This window comes from Rutidosis leptorrhynchoides, chromosome 2, assembly GCF_046630445.1.
Source record: "Rutidosis leptorrhynchoides isolate AG116_Rl617_1_P2 chromosome 2, CSIRO_AGI_Rlap_v1, whole genome shotgun sequence".
Classification (NCBI taxonomy): domain Eukaryota; kingdom Viridiplantae; phylum Streptophyta; class Magnoliopsida; order Asterales; family Asteraceae; genus Rutidosis; species Rutidosis leptorrhynchoides.
This window is the reverse complement of record NC_092334.1, coordinates 661,543,824-661,568,791: the sequence shown is the minus strand read 5'-3', so window position 1 is coordinate 661,568,791 and position 24,968 is coordinate 661,543,824. Positions and strand designations below refer to the sequence as shown.

At 33.9% G+C, this 24,968-nt stretch overlaps 1 protein-coding gene across 1 annotated transcript; it reads right to left on the bottom strand.

Moving 5' to 3' along the window:
- Nucleotides 1–16,362: 16,362 nt before the first annotated feature.
- Nucleotides 16,363–22,153, bottom strand: LOC139893860 (serine carboxypeptidase-like 34). The gene is made up of 9 exons (XM_071877047.1): nucleotides 21,858–22,153; nucleotides 18,252–18,359; nucleotides 18,067–18,162; nucleotides 17,879–17,971; nucleotides 17,670–17,758; nucleotides 17,285–17,575; nucleotides 16,989–17,125; nucleotides 16,696–16,894; nucleotides 16,363–16,571 (listed from the first exon to the last, which is right to left on the bottom strand). Exons 1-9 carry the CDS (start codon nucleotides 22,138–22,140, stop codon nucleotides 16,422–16,424), a joined length of 1,446 nt encoding a protein of 481 aa, XP_071733148.1. The 5' UTR covers nucleotides 22,141–22,153; the 3' UTR covers nucleotides 16,363–16,421.
- Between the last annotated feature and the right edge of the window lie 2,815 nt (nucleotides 22,154–24,968).

Below are 24,968 nucleotides of genomic sequence, written 5' to 3'. Positions count from 1 at the left end.
CTGAATCATCGGTTATCAATCCGAGGTGGTTTTAAGAGAATTATATTTTTAGATGATTAAACGCTGATGGTAATATGGTGGAATATAAAAGGTTCCCCAGTAACAATAAAGAGTACACATATATATCAAGGTTATAATAAGGTTGTTTCGGATGAAAAGTCGGAGTTGACTTGCTGGAGCTGTGACAAAATTTGCTACTTTGAAAAGGGATTGTAAAGTGATTTTTCGGTAATAACAACGCCAAAGGTGCTAGCACAGATACGTGTTATACGTTTACTCAGTTTCCGAGGGTTTTTCAGGTGCATAACTATGTGCATCAATCTTTTCTTTCGTAGATGAAGTGCGGCTGGTTCATCCTCTCGATCGAGGTGTTTTCAAGAATCATGAAAGGTTTGAGCGCAGATTGTAATTGTCAAGATACAATTGAGGTTTAAGATGAAATCAAGTGGCAAACTTGAAGAATTGTTTAGTTTCATATGTTATAATTAATATTTTAATTCATTTTTTTAATTGTCCAATGTTGATAGTTCCAATCGATAGTCCACAGTTAACAGTCCAATAATTCATATATAATTTAATTTATAATATTCGAATTAATTAATACGTATCATGACCCGTGTACATGTCTCAGACTCGATCACAACTCAAAGTATATATATTATTTGAGAATCAACCTCAACCCTGTATAGCTAACTCCCGCATTACTGCATATAGAGTGTCTATGGTTATTCCAAATAATATATATAGATGCGTCGATATGATATGTCAAAACCTTGTATACGTGTCCCGATATTTAAAGTGCGTAAAATAAATAACAGAAATTAAATGACGATAAATTATATGCGTAAAGTAAATAACAGAAATTAAATGACGATAAATAAAATTGCGATAATTAAATTGCGATAAATAAAATGTAATCAGTTAGCTAGGAACAGTTAGCTGGAACAGTTAGCGTGGATTCTTAACAAAATTTCAATTAGTTAATTCGTTTGTTTCTAACAAATTTTATTTTGTCCAATGTTTTCTTCATTATGCCACTTGTTGGATTCTGATAGGTAAAAATCTAAATATGAAATTTAAATGGAAATGGTTATTCTGTGGTGAACGGATACGTATATCGGTGGTTGTACATAGGATAGTAAATGACCGTTGAATCAGATTCGATGAATGTACAGTGCAACTTATTAATGTGAAATCTAAATATTCCTCGGGTATTACCTACCCGTTAAAATATATTTACCATTAACAGTTTGTACGAAAGAATTTTTAATTACAATCTTTATGAAAATATACATACATATATATATTTTCTTCATATGTAATCATGGATTTTATGAGTTAATAAGATATTAAACTCATTTGATTTATCGTTGGAACTAGATTACATAATCTCTAAAACTTTAGAAATTACATAATCGCCATGTCGAGCGAAGATAATCGATGTAGAACGATATGTAGAACGAAGATAAAGTAGATAGAACGATACGTAGAATGATGATTATGCTCAAGGTATAGAATGAGATGTTGAGGCATGTGATGTTGAAACTTGGGTTGTTGGTGGTACTGTTGGTGCTGGTGATGTTGTTGAAGCTGGTAGGTTCTGCACCATATTCTCCAAAGCTACTACTCGAGCGCAAAGCTCATTGACCTCTTCTATTACTCCGGGATGATTGACGGTCGAAACGAGCGGATGAATAAGGTTTAGAATTTAAAAAAAATATAATCGTGTTGAGATATTCGGGAAATGAGGGTGAAAATGGTGTTTCGGATTGATTCGTCGGTAAGTGATTCAGGTTCTTCGCCAAAAGGTGAATTCGGTTGGTGGAAGGGATCGCCTTCTTCTCGTCTCCATTGGTTAAGTCGACTACGAACCCATCAGATAAATTGAGGATGGCTGATTGATTGATTCATTCTGGTGACGCTGCTTTCGGAGCTGGAGTGGGACTCCATATCGAAATCCGAGAGACTTGATCTAATGGTGAGTTCCATTGCGTACGATTGAATAAAGGATTTTTCGATATGAAATGATTTTCGGATATCGGATGGTATTCTAATTATATAGAATACCTATACATAGTACAGAAGATCCCGTAGATTACGAAGGGATTTAAGGAAACGTGTCAGATAAAGTCTACAGTAACAGATACGCTAAGATATGAATTTATCTATACACTATCTATCAAATAAGTGCAGGAAGTCGTGTCTAGACTTAGGAATGATAAGCAGGTAGTTTTCCACTAGAAATGATAAACAATACTTATAATATGCAGCTAAGGTCGAAGTCCAGACTCGCTAATGCATCCTAATAACTATCAGTTAGACACACTAATGCAAGACCTGGTTCGCTAGGACCAACGCTCTGATACCACCTGTGAAGACCCGTCCTTATCCACCTGGACGAAGTCATCAACATTTGGTTCCATTGCGATGATCGACTCCAAGTAATGTCCTTAAATTGAGCAAATGCACAGCGGAAGACTTAATTCGTACCTGAGAATAAACATGCTTTAAAGTGTCAGCCAAAAGGTTGGTGAGTTCATAGGTTTATCATAACAATCATTTCAATATTTTAATAGACCACAAGATTTTATAATCATAAACATAATACACTCGCAAGTGTATGTAAAGCATTCTAAGTGGTTGAGCACTTGGTAACCATACTTAACATTTAATCAACGTCGCATATTTCCTTTATTATGAAATCTCCCTACACTGTACCAAGTGTAGTAACGAAACGAAGTACTGTGCAACCGTTGAATACTGGTCGTCCAGTCCGGTTGGGGTTGTCAGGCCCGATAGATCTATCAACAGGATTCGCGTTTACAATACCCATGTAAATAGTAGTTACCAAGCTACAGGGAAATATGCCAGTGGTACAACTCAACGTAGAATATATTTTTAAGTACTTGTGTCTATTTTGTAAACATTTATGAAAATTGCGCATGTATTCTCAGCCCAAAAATATAAAGGGTAAAAAGGCAAATGAAACTCACCATACTGTATTTTGTAGTAAAAATACATATGACGTCATTTAACAAGTGTAGGGTTGACCTCAGATTTACGAACCTATATCATATATATGTATATATATTAACTCATATAATAACACTTAAACAAGTTCATATATTAATATTTGTTAATAAATAACTTAGTTACATCTAATTAGGTATTTTAAATATATACTTAATTTGTATATTAGATTCATATTAAAGTGTTTTGACTAAAATATATATAATGTATTAAAGTTTATATATATATGATTATATTAAGATATTTATATATTATATGTAACTCAAATAATAATAAGATTTTAATTTTTAAAATATTAGTATGTAATATAATATATATAATAATATAGTTTTATAAAAACATTATTTGTTTGCTAATATAATAATTATAATAATACTAAAATAATGATAATTGTAATAAAAATAAAAATAATGGTAATTCTGATAATAATGATAAATTTATTAAAAATAATAGTTTTAATAATAATATTAAATTTAATAATAAATGATAATGTTAATGATAATGATAATTTTATTACTAATAATAATTTTTAATAAAAAATGTTACTTTTAATAAAAATGATAATTCATAATTTTAATTATAATGATAATAATGACAATGATAATAATAACTATAATAATACTACCTTTAACTTCAAATGATCAAATAAGCTTCCTAAAAGGAACTGTCACTGCCCAGATTCGAACCCGTGACCTCTTGATTAAACCAACACCTCCCTAACCAACTGAACTAATCTATTTTTCTATTTTAATTCCCTTTTCATATATACTTAACTAGTAATTATCTGTCTCATCTTCTTTTTCAATTATAATCATATTAACTTCTTAATTCATATCTTCGCAATACATCATCATTAAAATCGATCTATGGCATCTTCTCCATTAACCGTAAACATCCTCACTCATTCAGTTCAACCGAAAACAAGATGGATCACAGTTTAAAAGAAGCGTGGCCCAAGTTTAAGTGCCTAAATCCCTACGGCCCAACATAGTAGTTTCATATGCCCGTCTTCTTTTCACAGCCCAATATTTAAATCAAACCCACGGCCCAAACTAAAAACTTAGTGTCCCCATTTTAAAAGCCCGCTACCAAGGAAAATACGTCCATGATTTTTTTAATTCATTTGGAATTCATAGTGGGAGACAACCATTTGCTAACTTTACAGCTCATGTTATATCTTTATCATCATTATTTTTCATCAACCTCTTCATGTATTTAAACAACAGGTACAACGATTTACAGCAGGTTGCAGTTTAATGGATGATGGACCGAAGGTGGGTTTCATGTGGTGGTGATCGAAGGAGGTGGCGGTGTTATGTATGTTCGAAAGGCGGCCATAGCAGCAATAATGAAACTGCTGTAGTAGCAATTAAATTCTGGTTAAGGTGGTGAAGATTTGCAGCGTGAAACAGAAAACAATAAAGAGAGGTGGTTGACGGTTATAGTGGTGTTTGTGGTAGTTGAAGAAATAGAAGTAAGATAGCGACGATGGTGGCGTGTTGGTAGGGTTTTGAGTTACAATTGAACCGGAAATAAAGGATATAGGAACGGTAGTAGTAAATGGTAGTATACGGTGGGGTTTAATGGTGATCATGGTGATTGTTTGTTGATGGTTATGGTTTAATTATATGACTGTAACACAACTTAGGTTTCTGTTTTTCAGTTCACAACTTAAATATACTTAGTTGTAGCTATGCTTTAGAATGGTTCGAAGTAGCGGTGAGGTTTGGATGATTTTTGTTGGAAAGGAATAGAAATAGAAGCAAATAGTTGCAAGCGTTGGTGAGGGTGTCTTGTGGTTGCAGGTTGTTCACGATGGTCGACATGTTGGTGTGGAGTGTGTTATAAAGGGTGGTGATAGTTTAAGGTGGCGGTGGAGTTTAAATGGGTGGGTTGCTCATGGAGGAGAAAAGTGGTGGTTTGAAAGATGGTTAAATGGTGATGACTTTACAAAAGAAAGATAGCAAAACGGTTGATGATGTTCAAATACAAAGATGATGGGTGTAGTGGTGTTCTTGATAATGAAACAAAGACTCCAGGTGGTTGTGAAAGTATAATGTACATATATATATATATTAAGATGATATGCTAATGAAAACAATAGAAAGTGGCGTTTGATTAAACAAAGAAAGAAAGAAAAAGATGGATTAAGTGGCGGTTGTTAGATGGTTGTTTGTCTAGTAATTGGATCGATTATACATAAAGAAGGTAGTATTGACTGTATGGCCAAAGGTAAGAAAACAAAAAAAAAAAAAAATATATATATATATATATATATATATATATATATATATATATATATATATATAGTAGATCTAGAAAGTCACATAATCGTACCAATTTGTTGGGTTAAATTCAATAATCGGATCAGAAATCCAAATTAGTCACAGTTGAAAAGGATGTAACACTGAATCCTCTAATGTATCTGTATAACTATCGAAATATATATTTATCTACTCTTTTATATATCTTAATCTGTAATTAAATTTTAATATATAAATTTCACACTTTAATAATTATGTAATATTTAGTAGCTATATATATATAATGATATGATGAATATTTATTATTTATTACATTATGTATATAATAATGATCATGTATATAAATCATATATATATATATATATATATATATATATATATATATATATATATATATATATATATATATATATATATATATATATATATATATCAACAGTATTATTATTATCTTATATACTAAATTACATCATGAATTCGTATTTTATCATTTCAAATTATTATATATACATTTTATTTATATATATATATGTATATATATGTAGTTACAACAATTGTTCGTGAATCGTCGGTAATGGTCATGGGTTTACTGAAATAGTTCAAGAATTTTAAGGCTCAAGATAACAGACTTTGCTCATCGTGTCAAAATATACAATATCGTATCGAGAGTTTAATTTAAAATTAGTCGAACTTTTCTGGGTCGTCACAACTAGTAACCTTAGTTAATTAAAATGATTAATAAAACTTAATCATGAATGTAAATAATATTCTAAAAATATTATTCGTGTAATGTACGTGTGTCACAAAGACGTTTCGGGCATTCAAAAGTTAATCGCGGTAACAAGTAAATGTATATAAGCAATACATTCATTAAACACAAGTATTAATAATAATTATTAATAAATAAACGTTGGAAAATCTAGGGTCGTTACACAAACTCTTCGGGTTCCCATGTAAACTCGGAACCTTTACTACGACTCCATTGAACTTTAAAAGTTCTCACCTCTTTATGTCTCAACCTTTTTACTTTTTCATCGAGTATAGCAATCGGCTTCTCAACATACTCTAACTTGTTGTTTAACTCAATCTTGTCTAATGGTACCCATAAAGAATCATCCGCAAGACACTTACGGAGATGGGAAACATGAAATGTATTATGGATCCCCGCAAGCTCTACGGGTAATTCCAAACGATACGCCACTTCACCAACACGAGCTAAAATCTTAAACGGACCAATAAACCGAGGAGCTAACTTTCCTTGTTTTCGAAACCGAATAACACCCTTCCATGGCGAAACTTTGAGCATCACCATGTCGCCTTCTTGGAATTCGATCGGTCGCCTTCGTTTGTTGGCATACAACTTTTGTCTATCTTGAGCCTTTTTCAAATGAGCCCGAATCATATCGATCTTGCTATTCGTCTCTAAAACCAAATCGGTACTCCCGATTTCTCTTTGACCCACTTCACCCCAACAAATTAGGGTTCGACACCTACGCCCATAAAGCATCTCGTACGGTGGCATTCCAATACTAGTATGATAACTATTATTGTACGAGAATTCCACCAACGGTAAGTGTTCATCCTACTACCACCGAAATCAATAATACACGCCCGTAACATATCCTCCAATGTTTGATTCGTACGTTTGGTTTGACCATCCGTTTGAGGATGGTACGCCGTGCTCAATTTTAATTGTGTACCCATATCTTCATGAAACTTCTCCCAAAACCGAGATGTGAAACGGGTATCTCGATCCGAAATGATAGATATAGGAACCCCATGTCGAGAGATTACTTCTTTGATAAACAACTTAGCCAAGGTCTTCGAAGATATCGCTTCCCGAATGGGAAGAAACAAAGCACTTTTCGTCAATCAGTCAACTGTCACCCAAATCGAATCAAATTGGGTTCTCGCCGTCCTAGGTAACTTTGTAATGAAATCCATGGTAATGTGATCCCATTTCCATTTCGGGATTTCTAACGATTGTAACATATCATACGGCTTTTGGTGTTCAACCTTAACTTGCAAACACGTGACGCATTGTTCAACATACTTAACAACATCATGTTTCATGCCCGGCCACCAATACTCCTTTCGTAAATCAAGATACATTTTCGTTGCACCCAGGTGAATGGAATACTTTGACTTATGCGCTTCGTCAAGTAGCACTCGTCGATTATCACCCATTTTAGGCACCCACACTCGTCCTTGAAAGGATAACAAACCATGCGGGCCTAGGGTAATGAACTCCGTTTGGCCCAAGATTCGCTCCTCATGTTTGTTGTTAACAAAAGCTTCGATTTGAATCTCACCAAGCTTTACAAGAAAATTGTTAGTAATAGTCATGCGTAACGATCCTACTCGTATCGCCAGATGTTGACTCTTTCGACTCAACGCATCCGCGACCACATTCGCCTTGCCCGAATGATAAAGTATTTCACAATCATAATCTTTTACTACGTCCATCCATCTACGTTGACGATAATTCAAATCTCTTTGATCAAAAAGATGCTTCAAACTCTTATGATCCGAATAAATCGTACACTTAACACCATACAAGTAATGGGGCCAAATTTTCAACGCATGCACAACCGCCGCCAACTCAAGATCATGAGTCGGATATCTCGTTTCGGGTTCCTTTAATTGTCGAGAGGCATAAGCGATGACTTTACCTCTTTGCATTAGAACACACCCGAGCCCATTTAAAGAAGCATCACAATAAACCGTCATGTCTTCTACACCTTCCGGCAATACTAACACCGGAGCTTGGCATAACTTCTCTTTTAACAATTGAAAAGCAATTTATTGCTCGTTCTCCCAATTATATCTAGCATTCTTTCTCGTTAATTTCGTCAAAAGAGAAGCAATCTTAGAAAAGCCTTGGATAAACTGACGATAATAACCGGCCAATCCGAGAAAACTTCGAATTTCCGTGGGCGTAGTCGATCGTCCCCAACTCTTCACCGTCTCTATCTTCCCCGGATCTACTTGAATACCGTCCTTGTTCATAATATGACCAAGGAATTGAACTTCCCTTAGCCAAAATTCACATTTGAAGAATTTAGCATACAACTTCTCCTTTCGTAACATCTTTAACACACCCCGCAAATGATGTTCATGTTCCTTCATACTCTTCGAATAGAAAAGTATGTCGTCAATGAACACAATTAACGACTTGTCCAACATAGGTTGGCACACTCGATTCATAAGATCCATGAATGCTGCCGGTGCATTCGTAAGACCAAAAGGCATAACTACAAACTCAAAATGCCCATAACGCATTCGAAAAGACGTTTTCTCAATATCTTCCTCACGGACCCGCATTTGGTGATAGCCAGACCGTAGGTCGATTTTTGAGAAATACGTTGCACCTTGGAGTTGGTCGAACAAATCATCAATCCGAGGCAATGGATAACGATTCTTGATCGTCACTTTATTCAACTCCCGATAATCGATGCACATCCGCATATTACCATCCTTCTTCTTCACAAATAAAATCGGAGCGCCCCATGGCGAAGCACTCGGTCGAATAAAACCCTTCTCAAGCAACTCTTGGGTTTGATTTAATAACTCTTGCATTTCCATTGGTGCTAAACGATAAGGAGTTTTAGCAATGGGGGTAGCCCCCAGAACCAACTCAATGCGAAATTCAACTTGTCTTTCCTCCGGAACACTCGGTAATTCATCCGGAAAAATGTCTTAGAATTCATAACCACCGGAATTTCACGAATGGATGGTGGCTCATCTCGATTATCAACAACATGGGCAAGAAAAGCCATGCCACCACTAACAAGGAAATGACGTGCCCGTGCAAAAGTGCATATCGGCACAAGTCTTCTTAGTTTATCACCGTGAATAATTAACTCTCCCCCACTTGGGGTCTTTACCCGAATAAACTTATCATGGCATGCAATATCGTCTCTATAACGATCGAGCCAATCCATACCAATGACGATATCAAAATCACCAAAGTCATCGGAATGAGATCAATTTTAAAACTTTCGACACCAAACACAACATTACAATTTTTACACACATCAACCACTAGCACCGTCTTGCCATCCACTATTTCAACTTCTACCGGACGACTTAACTTAACTAGCGGTTTATTTAACTTAGGCACAAATCTTGGAGACACAAATGACAAATTAGCACCACTATCAAAAAGTATTCGTGCCAGATTAGAGTTAACCATGAAAGTACCTGAAACAACTTCGTTGGATTGCTTGCCCTCCTCATTCATCATCAAATAGTTGTGACCCCTAGCCGTGCCCGCCGCTTTCTCCAACCGTTTAACATGATCAGTGTTCAAACCGGGACACTCCGGCCTCTTGTGCCCTTCTTTACCGCAATTATAACAAGTAACTTTGTTCAGCGCATTGGTACAATCACGGGCCATGTGTCCTATTTGTTTACAATTAAAACACATGGGCCCGTAACCCAGAGTATCACCCTTCTTCACGCTATTTGCACCTTCGGAACCCTTCTTTGACTTCTTGTTTGAAAAGTTCGAATGACTTGATCCTTCAAACTTTCTTTTAGAAAAAGTGAAATCGCTTTTTCTTGGAACCTCCGGCTCAAAACCCCGAGCCAGTTCAAATAACTCTTCAAAAGACTTAGCCGCTCCTCGACTAATCTTACCCTTAAACTCATCATTCATGGTACGGTAGAAATCCTTCATCAACTTATGATCGCCAACATATTCCGGACAAAAATGAGTCTTTGCCAAGAAGGTAGACTTGAGAGTAACCAATTCCATTGAACCTTGTCGCAAATTGTGCAACTCGTCCCAGATTCTATCAAGGTCGGAAGAAGTTCGGTATTCTTTGAAGAATTCTTTCTTAAACTCCTCTCACGTCAAGCTCATGCATTGCTCCTCACCATATAATTGGATTTTATCATCCCACCATAACTTTGCCTCTTCCCGTAACATGCTAGAACCATACCTCGCCTTCTTCTCGGGAGGACATTCCGCGGTACGGAAATCCAACATGTGCTTTTTAACGGATCTCGTACCCCATTAAACATCGGGGGTTGAGCATCCTTGAAATTTTTGTAATGGAAGTCTCGCCTTCCATAACCACCATTACCATCACCCCATTCACCATGAGGATGAATGTTTCTAGCTTCTAATGCCTCCTCGATCACGGTATTCATTCGCTCATTGATCATTTCGGTTACTTGCCCATCAACCGATTCTTGGAAGACCTTTCGGACATCGTCAAGAAATTTCGTTTTTAGCCTTTTAAAGATGGCCTCAACCTTGGCCGTGAGTTCAACGTCCTCGCTCGTGCCTCCTTCATTGGTATCATGTTCATTTTTTATCTTCATTCTATAAAACGAAGTAAATTAAATAACGAACGAAAAGACATGACACAATATACATGAACACCACACCGCCCCATTTTGCTCAACAATCGTCGTACATCGCTTGTTTGACACGATTTGAACCCGTAACAATGGTAGCTAATCATTGTTATGCGAGCACGTCGCATTAACTCGCTAGTACAATGTACTATCTAGCTTGATGATTGCAAAACACAACACAAAATAATTAGCGCATAGTTAGTCCACCTAAACCTAGGCACTAACCAATCCCCGGTCCGACCCGTCTTCTACAAGTCCCGCATAACGCGCATACACAATAAAGTCTAAGTCTAGGCACCTATCTCAAGTCGCTTAAATCCCTTAGACCATGCTCTGATACCACTTGAAATAACCCAACCCGTAATCAACCGGATAATTTTTTTTTTAAACTTAATCAACCATTTACGCCCAAAATAATTGGTTACATAACGTAAACCATTTCATACAAACCACTTGAACGTACAACATGTTTAAAGTTTACAAAAGGCACTAGGGCCATTAATCAAATGTAATACAAATTCGACCCATTTGAAATGATAGTTTTAATCCAAACTACACCCGAGCATGGTTTGGGGCTAAACTAGCCAAAAGCATAGGGTCATCTTCCAAAAGCTTTAACTAGCAAGCATCATGGAAATCTAATGCCCAATAACCCCTTTTCCTTTCTCCGCGTTCGCACCTAAAAATGTAAACAACGAGAGGGTAAGCTAAAGCTTAGTGAGTGCAACACCACATTAGCGTATACTCAATACAATATATATATATATATATATATATATATATATATATATATATATATATATATATATATATATATATATATATATATATATATATAGCATGCTTATCCAACGTTCAACAACATAATATGGTTAACCATAACACTATGGTGCTATCGGCACATGGTTCACACCATACGCATTTGAGTCTAACTCTTTTATAGTGCTACCGGCTCGTGGTTCACACTTTGGCGCTACCGGTACGTGGTTCACGCCTCATTTTATAGTGTTACCGGCACGTGGTTCACACTTGATGCTACCGGCACGTGGTTCACATCCAAATTTTATAGTACTACCTGCACGTGGTTCACACTTGATGCTACCAGCACGTGGTTCACATCATAATACTAGTCACATACATGTTATGGCACTACCGGCACGTGGTTCATACCATAACATTCACAAATAAACACGCCATATACATGTACGCATAATTATTCCACTCACCTTATAGACTAGGCGATGAATTAACAACTCCGCAAGCTTCAAAGTGAAGTACCTAATACAATAAGTACACATTCAATACACAACTAGTGGAATTAACCACAATACTCACTCTTGAGCATTTAATGACCCAATTTGCATTAAATGGCTCAACTACACCAAAACCACCCATTAATGGCTAAGACTTGTCATAAATCACTAGGAACAAGTGATGTAAGTCTACTAACACCAACTAACCCGAACTATGGGCATTTCATACCCATTTCACCCAATTAGGTCAACTACTACACATTTGACTCATTTTGACACTTACACTTGCAATTTTAGTCAAACATGACCCATTAACAATTCTTTCATCATTTACAAGTGTATTAGTGACTAACAACACCATCTAACACTTACAAATCTCTATTTACATAACCAAACCCTAGATTATAGTTATTTGGGTTTCCTTACATCAATATAACCCAAATTCGCCCATTTAACCCCCAAATGGGTCTTACAAGTCTTAAATGGCCCAAACCCTAGCCATAAATTAACTAAAACTTAAAACATGGAGTTAAGACTTACCAACACTATTGGGTCGTAGCTAAGAACAAGGAGAACAACTTTACTTCTTGCTCCAAAGATCGATTCACAATTCTTCACTCTCGAATCTTACTTTTAATTTAAATGGGTTTTATGTTTTGAGAGTAAATAGAAGAAGAAAAGAAAAAAGAAATTGAATAAATGAGATAAGTGGTTGAGGTTTAAAGCTCTAATCAGATCCATACGCGAAAAGATGAAAATACCCTTGGACCACCCCTTTTTAAATAGGACAAACGGATCAGATCTGCAGCTTTGTCGCATCGCGACCTCAATTGTCGCGGCGCGGCAATACACTAGATTTTCGAGCTGTCTTATTCCACTCCTGACTTTGATTTGCTTTATTTGTCGCGGTGCGCCCAAGATCTCCGCGGCGCGGCATTGGCCTGTAACTGGCCATTTCGACTATTTTAAATCAACAAAGATTTATTCGACTTGTACACCTCGTTCACGCTTCCTATATTCATTTAAACTTTGTCTTTAAGTCTCAATTGACCTAACGCTATCAAAACCTATGCATATACTTATACATGCATCCAATCTCAAACGTAATATATGAATTTATCTCGTATACATCGAGTTAACACTTTATATCGTTTAATCACATAAACAAGCGAAATATAAACTTTCTAACGATTAAATAAGTACCTTAAGGCACGTATGAAGAAAACGGGATGTTACAGGTTGGGAGTATAAGTCTTTACTGACTATAATATCTAGGGAGTACATATTTTGGAGTGCATACTGAGTAAATATATCTAGTACAGTATATTTTAGTACTCCATTACTCCGTATTTCCTTAATTTGTTTTTTTTCTTATTTTAGTTATACATAGCACATTATATTTTCAACTTCAATTTTCTTTTTTTTTATTTATACTTATATTTGGCTTTAAATTAGATGCTTAATTTATTTAATATTAAACTTAAACTAAATTAAAATTAAAAAATTATTATTTTGATTCAGAACTTTGGACAAAACTTCGAATGGAACACTAAATTGCTCATCTACGATTGTTTTTCGGATAGTTATTGTTTCAGCAACTCTTGACTAGCAGCCAAAATACCAATATTTTAAATCACTTTCAAAATAAACTTATTATGCAATGTAACTAAAACAGGGTTTTTTTTAATATAAATATACTATTAACAAACTAAGTTACTAGAAGTTCTAAAAAAACGTTTACCTTAAAGCAAACTATCGATAACTACCAAATCCAACGCAACGCGAGGGATATACACTCGTTTGAACCAATCACGTGATTACTTTCTACTCTTTTAATCAATCCAAGATTTAAACGTGAAAACTTTCGAATGAATATTAGTAACTAAGTAAGTCGGATATTTTTCTTAAAACTCCTAACGTTAATACAATATTTCTAATTTCCCACACCATGAGCAAACATTTCAATTAACTTAAACTCTCAATGCTAAGAGTGCTCCCAACCATGATAACACTTCCTTCCTAGGACTAGTTGTCACATTAGCGTCACTTCAGCAATTTCTTTTCAGAACTAACTCATAACTTAACACTATCAACCATGACAAACTTACTCAATATTTTTAATTATCTTTTTATATTATTTTTTTAAAATTTTAAAATCAAATAATTATAATTATTTAAATTATATATACTTATTCTGTTATTCAAATAAAACTAAAATTTCATTAAAAATTAAAAACATTAAAATAATAAAAAATTATAAACATTACGACAATAATTAAAATACGTCATTCATTAAATAAAATACTAGAAAATATATAATCAAACTACTCCTCATCTGAAGCTTCCAATTGCTTCACATATCTTTTCTTAATTCTTGCCCGAGCCCTCATTAGCATGTCGTATTCGTCAGGAGGCAATTCACGTGAAACCGGTTTGGAAAGAAGTTTCAAACTTTTAAACATTTTTTGAACGGCGATACCGACATCGAATGCTCTCATTTGTCACTCACACACGCGTTAGGAGGAAACTCAATTCGTGAGGATGTTAGCAGTATCATCGAAGGTTGAGAAAACCCCCCAGAGACCTTCCCAAATCGCATTGATGTTGGAAGTACCATCAAATGTTGGAAACTCCCTGCTTGTAGTGAAAATCGAATCTGGGTTGGCAATACCCCACGTTGGATCCCATCCCCATACCACTCAAGCCAAGCTTCGGTGGTTCAAACCTTTAAACATTGTCTTCATGTCACTGTCTTCACATAGCTTATCCAAGGCTTTATTTGTCGCTTGTTGTGAAGCTTCGACTGATTGAGCTATCTTTAGTCGTACTTCATCGAATGACAAACGACTCGCGGCATCAGATGAGTACGAATTCTTTTGACTTTTAGCTTGACTTGGAGGACGTCAGAATGGGTCTTGATCCCTAAATAAATTTGCAAATTGACTTGGGTCCGGGTTTGTGCTTGTATTCGGGTTGGAACTTTCCTCGGTCAAATTAATTGGTATATCGTCAGCTTGATTTCTTTTGTTTAGCCGTGATACCTTCACCTTGTAAAAAATTCAGGCAATCTTTTAGAACTCGCCACGCATCCTCAAAATTGAATGGCCTTTTGGTTTGTTGCTCGAATTATGTGCGTGCATTTCTCATAAGATCTTCCCCCCACAACCACTGTGCCAATGTACCTCGAGCGTTGAATAAATTGCGATAAATTACTTAACATCTCGTGCCATTTTACTCCAGTTCCCAATAATTTGATCTGCACGTCTTTGCTCCCGAACTAGCGAATTATATTGTCTTCGGATTTTACCCTAAAACGAATTAAACGTTTGTGAGTTTCCCGTGTCCGAATGTACGTAAACATACACAAAATGCCAGGCTAAAATTTTAGTTTCCTCGTCGGCCCAAGGAATTTTCGGACACTTCACTTTCTTTCCTTTCGGATCGGCTACGGGTCCGAGTTCGGCCCTGCGTTCGGTTTCCCGTGGTGTTTTGGGAACTTCTTCGTCATCCGATTCGTCGGGGTAGTGTTTGGTGTCAGGTTTGGTGTTGGAAATCGTTGATGATGTTGCTTCGGGTAGTGTGAAAGTTGTTGTGTTTGTTGTCGGTTCGGGTAGTATGAAAGTTGTTGTGTTTGTTGTGGTTGAACATATGGAAACATATTCGTAAACGGGTTGATATTTGCAAATTGAGAAAAACCGCTAGTTTGTTGCATAGTATCAATTAAATGTCGATACATATCTTTCTTGATTGTGTTTCTCTCTTGAACTTGATCTCTTTGTTTGCTTTTACCTTTGACTTTTTTTGGGAACTCATTTGTGATAATAAAATTTTGGTGATAAATTGGATTGAAAGTGTTGATAGAATATGGAATATGGATATGTATATATAGAGTATAATAAATAAATTAGAAAAAAAAATCAAAAGTAACCATTAAGAGTCGTTGGAGAATTTTTTTTTTTTTTTTCAAATGATCATTTTTCTAACCGTTGATGATATGAAAAGATATAGAAAAGGGCGATTTAGATGGGTGCCAAGATCAAACCGTTGGACCTCTCTAACATAAACCACACATTACGTTTTGCATTTAACTTTGTTTGAAGATAACATTGGTATTACGTTAACGCGCATAAAAATATTCTATATTTTATATAATAAATAATAACTAAATTGACTTTAAAGTGACTGCTATAAAATTGTAGAACTCTTTAATTACTTTTTATTCAATGTTTCATGACTGTCAATTTCTTACTCATATGTTCAGTTGATATTTTCACAAATCAAATACTTTCGAGCCGCAGTCCACTGGCTGCTTCAGACCTATCTTTACATCTCTAGTTGTACTAACAAATTAAAGTAAAAAAAATCATTCACATTTGCATAAATTGGACAGATAAGAGATGATGGAAACCCACGAGCAAAATGTGTGGGCTTATAAATTACTACTGATAATAATAATTGATAACTAGAATCAAAATAGTCTTTTCTAAATAAATTGGTGCCACAAATGCTAAAAAGGTATAGTTGGCAACTTTTTATCGGACAAAAAGTGCCTAATAAGTTGAAGTGATTCTTTTGGTTTGAATGTAGGTACTTGATGTCCAGCTCCTCTAACTGTCACAAACATCAACCCTTCGTATTCAATTGTCCATCCGCCAACCTTTAATCACAATTGAAAATTCATATTCATATTAAATTTTAAAGAGTAACTAATTCAGTTCAGTTTATTATTAAGAGAGTGAGTATACAAAGTTGTTGTATATAAGATGAACATTATTTATTACCTGGTTTTTAAAGTACCATGGAGTCCAATCTTCCTTTACATTCAAGCCAAGCTTTCTCAAAGAGAGTCTTGTAGAGGTAACCGGGATCCTACCATCAGTGTCTCCACTAAAAACCCAAACCCGCAGACCTTCGTTCACAAGTTTTTGAATAATTGGGAGCGTAGATTTAGGGGCGTCATTCCAAGTTGTTATAATATCACTGTTTCAATCAAACAAAACACGTCATATATAATAAAGAAAACAAAAATGTCGTAAATCATTAACCAAAAGGTATTATTGTATGAAACAATTACCTGCAATGCGTCCACGGATAGGATATTTTTGTTGTATTAGCATGCAGTGCTGCTTGAACGCTTGGCGTGTTTAAATATGCCTCGGTGTATTGTGGTTGACATGGGTCGTATCCCCTCGGTTTAACATGCCAATGTTTCTGTAGTCATTTACAGACGATTTTATACGTATAACTTGAATGTATAACCACCACATATTCTCAATCCTCTATGGTATGTATGTAATTAGTCTAAAATAAAGATACAAATATCATCTTAAATAGAAGAATCAAATAAATATGAAAATAATAAGTACTTACATTCTTGGAAAAAGTTTGAGGGGAAACATTGCCACCCATAAACGGACGTCGAGTTGAACTCGCAGTAGAATTGACACACGAGGGGGTATACAAGCTATACATGTCGATTATTTTGTATACATCAAAATACGCGTTCAACGCTGTATAGCAAGCATCAGTTGTATTTGGGTTGCTAAAGTCACATTCTCTTTTGACAGTTCGATACACACGGTCCGATATCACTGCATGATCCCAAGCATAATCGATCATTCCAGTCTGATCAGTTGCATCATCTAACAACGCGTTTCCAATCTGCATAATTATAACTTGTCACAAACCTTAATTCCAAAGCAAAAGAAAAAGAAAAAAAAAACATAACAGGTTTGAAAAAAATGAAAATTCTTACCATAAATCCCTTGAAATTTATACGCTCATCACTGCAAATGGTCTTGTTTTTATCAAATATAAGCTCGGATAGCTGAGGAACATAGTGCCCTGAAAAAATAGACACCGAGTATATATGTCAATTACAGTTATTATATTATATTATACTATATACTATATACTATATATTATACGGAGTATTATATTACTTTATATTCTATCATTACGTACCAGCGTAACTTTCACCAGAGATGTAGAACTCGTTAGACTTGTACTGTGGAAATCTTTTAAACCATCCAAGCAAAAAATTGTACGAGTCGTTGGCTATTGATCATCATCAAATAAGACTGTTAATGATTATAAACAAATATATATGTACGTACGTACGTTCATATGGTAGTTGTGTTTGTACAATGTACCAGTCATGGTGTCACCGAGCTGTTTGAGGTCATCGCTAGTATTAGTGTACGAGAATCCAACACCAACTGGGGACTCGAGGAATAGCAAGTTAGCAGCTGTAACAAATTAGGTAGCTCTTAATTATGAATTTGATGTTTGTCTAATTTATATAAGTAGCTTATAAATATAGTATATGTTACTTTACCTTTGTTCCAAGCATGATTGTTTAAAACAAGCTTTGTCTTGTCTCCTTGAACTATAAAGGGCCCCAACTCCTCCATATTTCCATATCCAACTGAGGAACACCCTGGACCTGTATCATCATATAGAATATAATTATAATTGTAAGTGTTATACAATAATCAACTAATAAATAAAAATGAAATCAGGATATAGTGAGTAAACATTTAATCAATCATCCCTATTAACAATTTATATATAGCTGTAAGTTTGCGTGATGGTGTATACAATTTAACAATCTAAAGATTTAGAATAGGTCTATATTTATCAACACATGATCGTTCATGTCAGTAAGAATTATCAGGTTCAAACTTCACTAATCCTTCACTAATCGGGAAAAGGGTCATAAATGGTTATTGGATAACTCCTTTAGATTCGGGAAAAGGGTCATAAATGGTTATTGGATAACTCCTTTAGATTATGTATATTTGAGTAAAAATATTCTCCAATATAAAAAGGTAATGAGTATCATAAAATCAAACAAAAAGTGAATTAAAACACTCTCCTCATCATCATTAATCATTATCATATAGACCAAAAATAATGAGCAATATTGTCCGTGAGTTGGGCTTTTTGTCATATATTGAATGGGCCGAAAAGCTGACAACCTTTTTATGGGTCAAAGGCCCTTTTCATAGAAACGTCATATTCTAATTCAACCAGTTTAAAAGAATTATTAAAAAGTGATAACGATGTGGCATCAAATAGAAATTATATTTGAAGTTTGACTCGACTCTTTTGACCAATTTTGCAAAAAGTTACGTTATATAAACCTGACTTATTTAGCCCCTTTAATTTTCATAAACTAACACCACGCAAATATTTTGAACAATGGCTTGAAAGTACTAAACACAAATCCACAAAAACCATATTAGCAACGTAAACTTAATACATAAACTTAATACAAAAAAACCAAGTCCACAAAAACTAATTAAGTTGAGAGAACCTCCCATGTGTAAATGTTATCTTTATTCATGGGTTCCTTTATAAACCAAAATAAAAATTCTTTGACACACATGTAAGTTAACAAAAGTCATATATGGAGAAATAAAGCAAAGTGGTCACAATAAGATAATAGGGGGACCAAACCATTTGGCTACAACATGTATTTCAAGTCAATGATATATGAAGAGTGAGTGGTGCAATTTGCACTCACAATCTAAATGATGGGCTTTAAATTACTTCACTCAAAATCTATCTTATAATGTTTATGGTTCAGATCCCAATGTATAGAAACATTTTAAGTTAGTTGATTCTTTATCATAAGTTATCATAAGTGACATGTCATGTATACAATTTTTCACATGTTCTTACATGCTATGACTAGTGAGGTAGAGTTAAGTTGAACACATAGTTATATATATTTGTAAATTTACATGGTTCTTACAATTGTTGACCGGATATTAATTTCTTATATACAGATCAAACATTCAAATGTGTCATCAATAGAATTAAAGATGTACGATTGTTAACTAGTAAACCTTATAACTTACATACAGGGTAGGACATTGCTATTCACTTCGACTACTTTAAAAATCAAACGATTTTGGTAGCTCAATCTCAACCCGAAGTCTCTATCAGTGTTATCATTCCTGTACTTACACATAATGGAACTGATCGAAATCGACAAGCAGGTGAAAAAATTGACGACCACAAGGTTTTGGTTGTGTAAAGTTAGGACCAGTGGAAAATTGACTACCACAAGGACATGGTTGTGTATGGTTAGGACCATTATATACAGTAGCTAGCTTCAATCCCCATTTCCCATGTTCTAAGGTCTTTTTGAAATATATATACTATAGCTATTATATATAAGTGAGTATGTTAATAATATGTAAATTTCTAAGAAAATCAAAAGGGGAAATCTTCTCTACTACAAATACAGATAAGGTTGTAAACGATCCGAGCTACTTGCAAGTTATGTGAGATCGAGTGGCTATACGATCAATTCAAGTCGAGCTTAAACGAGCTCGAACTCGATCCTGAACATGTTTAGCAGATAGTTTAGGAAACGAGTTCGAGTTCGAGCTTCTAATATTGAACTCGAACACGCTTGAGTCTAAACAAGCATTATTCATATACACTAATTATTATTATTTTATAAATATATAATTTATATAATTATAATTATATAGAATAACTATATATATGAACGAGCTGAAATCCAGCAAAACTCGAACTTTTATAAAATCAAGCGAACTAAGTTTGAGTTTAATATATTAGACTCTAAACGAGTCAAGCTCGAGCTCTTTGAATTCTAAACAAGCCGAGCTCAATCTAGACATCGGCTCGTTTACAGGAGAGCCTAGCTACAAATTACATGAATTGATACACTCAACAATATATAGAAATTAATACTGTAAAATTTGAATTGTGTAAGGACTAAACGTGTAAATTAAATTTTTCTTGCTATCAATGATCATTGTACATTTGTACCTAACAACAATCGACAACATATATTTATATATTTATATCCCCGAAGTACATATCCTAAGTATTTGCTAAATGAATTATTTGAGCAACCCCACCAATAACAATGCTTACAAAACATTACACTCATTAACTAATTATTGTTTTTGCTTATATATACATGTCATAATAATCATAGTACTTAATTAATTGACAAACACCAAAGAACATAACGTCATGCATGACAAAGAATAGTTAGCTAGCTACTAATTAATTTAAAATTGCCAAAATAATATATATGAGTAATATGTACTGTAGATATTTTACACGCTATTTTATTAATTGAAACTTTAGTACTAACAAGTAACAACAACCTATCAATTATACTGAGGGATTATAGATTTAGAAGTTACTCAAATATAGTATTTTATTTTTGTGGATTGCATAAATTTTGCGTTGTAAATACATATCAAAATTCAACTAAAAACCTATAATAAAAATGTAAAAGAAATATAAATACCAAAGATAAGTATAAATAATACTCCGTAATCAAGAAATACAAATGTATTTGTCCTCTTTTCAGTAGAGTTGGCCCATAGAAATAAATTGATAACGGACCATTAATGAACAATCTGTTTTCATTCATATACCTTTCTCTCTACCTTAAGATAGTCCAAAAAAGAAGGTTATAATAGAAGGGTAAAATAGTTCAAAAAATTAATTTGATTACGTATGTATGACAAAAAGAAATGTACTAATCACCCCCCATATATAAAACATAATACGTAGTAATAAATTACTAGACAAGAAAGATAGAATATTTTCGTTGGCTCTTATATCCAAAATGTATACGTACGTATACGTTTTTGGTGTCGTCCTAACATGCAACATCAATTATTTATTTAAATAATATGATGTCATGAAACTATGAGAGTTATGATTATATCAACTTTAATTTAAATTAAAATGTATTAGTGATAAATATTTTAACTTGAATATAAATGATAGTATATGTTGCACATGGAGTACCGAGTTAATCAAACCTATATACAGATATTAGAATTATTGTTCAATTCAATTATGTGGTGTTGAGTTATTCCTACGTCCCATGATAAAATAATAATAATAATAATAAATGTAAAAGAGTAATTAATGTCGTTACCTCCATTTAACCATAAAAGAAGAGGTTTCTTTTCTGGATTATTAACAGCTTCAAAAAACCAATAAAACAGCGCTTTACCATGGCTCTCGTCAACTGTAATATACCCGGCATATTGCTTGAAGGACACCGATGGTTGCCCGGGAAGATCAATAACTCGATCAGCGTTTTGTTCGATCAATGCTTGACCCGTTGGAGGCAGTTGGCCGGTAACAATGACACCACACTTAATAATAATGGCAATTGAAGTTATGAGAAGAAAACTACAAATGCCTGAGATGTTCATTTTAATTTGTGAATATGTGTGTACGTGTAGGTATGTATGTTTTGGAAATGATTGAGTGATTAGATGGTATGGTATGGCAATTTATACAAGTTGCCAATTTGACCATAAATGCAAAGTATACGGATCCTTCTACATGGACTTCAATTTTGGAAATATCTATAACTGTGACCCTACTTAACAGCTTGTTTTTATTTTCTCTATTTTTGTAATTTGGTTTATTAATGTTTTGTGCTTAGATTTCGGATTACAGTTTATCAAGTAACAAAAATGGAGTATTTTAGAGTATATATGTATATGTATATGTAAGTTTGTTGATGTTTAATGTTTGGGTTATAAGGATGGAAGAAGTCTCATATAGAATGTATTAAAATCTAGCTTTGTAATCATATAATTAAAGTTAACTTATATGTATATTAATCATAGTTCGTTTGACTATTATTATTGTTAACACATTTATTTTAAGAGGATATTTCGTTTTTATTGAGTTTTTCTTTGACTTGCTATGCAGATTTTACGGTCAATCTTCTATAATCTATAATTTAGTGATATAAGTTGGATTATTATTCGAATTTTCTCCCTAAATATTAGGTCAACTTTTATTAACGATAGCAATCCGGCTTTCTGTTACTCTTGCGTTTAACCGTTATCATTAAATTAGATTGATTTGAAAAGAACAAAATAATTTAATAATTTAAGTTTTCGGTTTTTGTCAAAAAAAAAAAAATAATAATAATAATTAAATATAGATAAAAAAGAATATAGATCGCATTAAATTTTTTATATCCTCCTTATGTACGATTATACTAGGTTTTGGAGTCCGTGCGTTGCACGGTGTGTAAAAACCCGTGCAAATAAGTGTAATTTGCAGTTCATATCGGTATGTAAATAGCGAAACTAAAAAAAAGGTAAAATGTAAGAATTATTTAAGAGCCTGTGGTGTTGATAAATTTAAAAAAAAAATTGAGTTTAAGAGCTCGTGTATAATTACTCCTATATACTAAAATGCACCCCAAAATTTGTGGTTTTAGTTGTTTTCGAATGTCGTTTTGAGTTCACGTTCACACTACAACCGGTCCCTTAAGTTTTGCCCAATCTACACAACTACCCCTCAAGTTTACACTTTTCCAGGGTAGAAAGTGTAAATACATAATTTTATTAAAATAAAATAAACTAATTCCACCCGAATTTGTGATTTTGGTTGTTTTCGAATGTCGTTTTGAGTTCACGTTCACACTACAACCGGTCCCTTAAGTTTCGCCCAATCTACACAACTACCCCTCAAGTTTACACTTTTTCAGGGGTAGAAAGTGTAAATACATAATTTTATTAAAATAAAATAAACTAATTCCACCCGAATTTTTACCGGGCCCTATCTTCTCGCTCGGTGCGAGTTAAATTTTTCCGAGACGATCGTTCAACTCGAAAAAATCTAACGAACCCAACGGACTAATTATACGCAAAACAGACATCGTTAAAAAACACTAAATATTTCGGGCTATATTTCATACAAATACATACACGTACAACACACAACTCAACATATTAGATATATTAGGTACCAAACAACGTATATCCAAATTCGGCCGCGCGTTGAATACAACCGCAGCAACGCGCGGTTGAATTTTTTTCTAGTTATTATTATTTTTAATAAAGTATAATAAATTAAAGATTAATTATATACTAATATATTCAAAGAAGATTAGTAATAAAAAACGTGTATTTAAAAGTATTGATATCGAAAGTACAGAATGAGATGATATTAAAGAAAGAATGATACCTTTGAGATATTTGATTGATCGATAACTGAGAAGAAAATTGAGATTAAAGAGTGATCGAAGATTGTAATGGGTTTGTGATGAATTAGGAGTTAAATTAGGGGTAAAAAGCTATAACATAACAAAAATCAAAATATTGTATTAATTAAATCAATATCAATCAGCCTTAATTAATAACTATCCAAAATTGTCTACATGTATGGTAAATTCACATTGCTTATACATATGTACGGAGTAATTTTATAATTTTAATATATAGATATATAGATATAATAATATATATATATACAAACATCCTAAAATAACTTTCAACCACAATTCACAAAAAACTTTTGGTTTATATATATATATATATATATATATATATATATATATATATATATATATATATATATATATATATATATATATATATATATATATAGTGGACCAATCGAGGATAAGCACTAAATGAGGTACAAACTGGATAAGTGAACATGTGCCTCCCATTTCATTATTTTAATAAAAGTCACTGAAAAACGCGGAGGGGCATAATCGTCATTTACTAAAAATTCCTGGAACAATGTCCCATTAATTGCTTGAGCACAACACAACTGGTAAACATCGTCTATATCGTCACCTTCATCGACCACATCAATTCCACCTCTATACTCCGTCGCAACCTGCAAATCATCAAACAATCACTGTTAGATGTCTCCGTTGAAATGGTGACGGTGAATTCAGCAAAATCGATACCTGACGTTGACTGGAGAACTAACACGAAGAGACCCTAATTTTAATTTCATTTAGGAACCATTAATGTTGGAGCGCGTCCTGATCAACCATCAGATGGTGAGCGATGTCACCATCTTCATCTGATTCAGATGCTTCTATGTTTTCTATTGATGCTGATTTAGCTGATAAAAACGTTGCAGGGTAATTGACCGTTATTATGCTTCTGAATTGTTAATTCATTAGTTTATAAATCAATAGATGAAATTGATATAAGTATATGGTGATATATGATATGAATTGATTGTGTACAGATTCTGTATAATTGAAGGACCTGAAACA

What these genes read in the sequence shown, in the direction of transcription:
- LOC139893860 (XM_071877047.1), bottom strand. Translation starts at nt 22,140, where the DNA reads ATGAACATCTCAGGCATTTGTAGTTTTCTTCTCATAACTTCAATTGCC. An exon ending in GCTCGGTGACACCATGACTG is followed by an intron (nt 17,972 to 18,066) that starts GTACATTGTACA and finishes GATGATCAATAG; the next exon opens with CCAACGACTCGTACAATTTT. An exon ending in CTCTGGTGAAAGTTACGCTG is followed by an intron (nt 17,759 to 17,878) that starts GTACGTAATGAT and finishes CTATTTTTTCAG; the next exon opens with GGCACTATGTTCCTCAGCTA.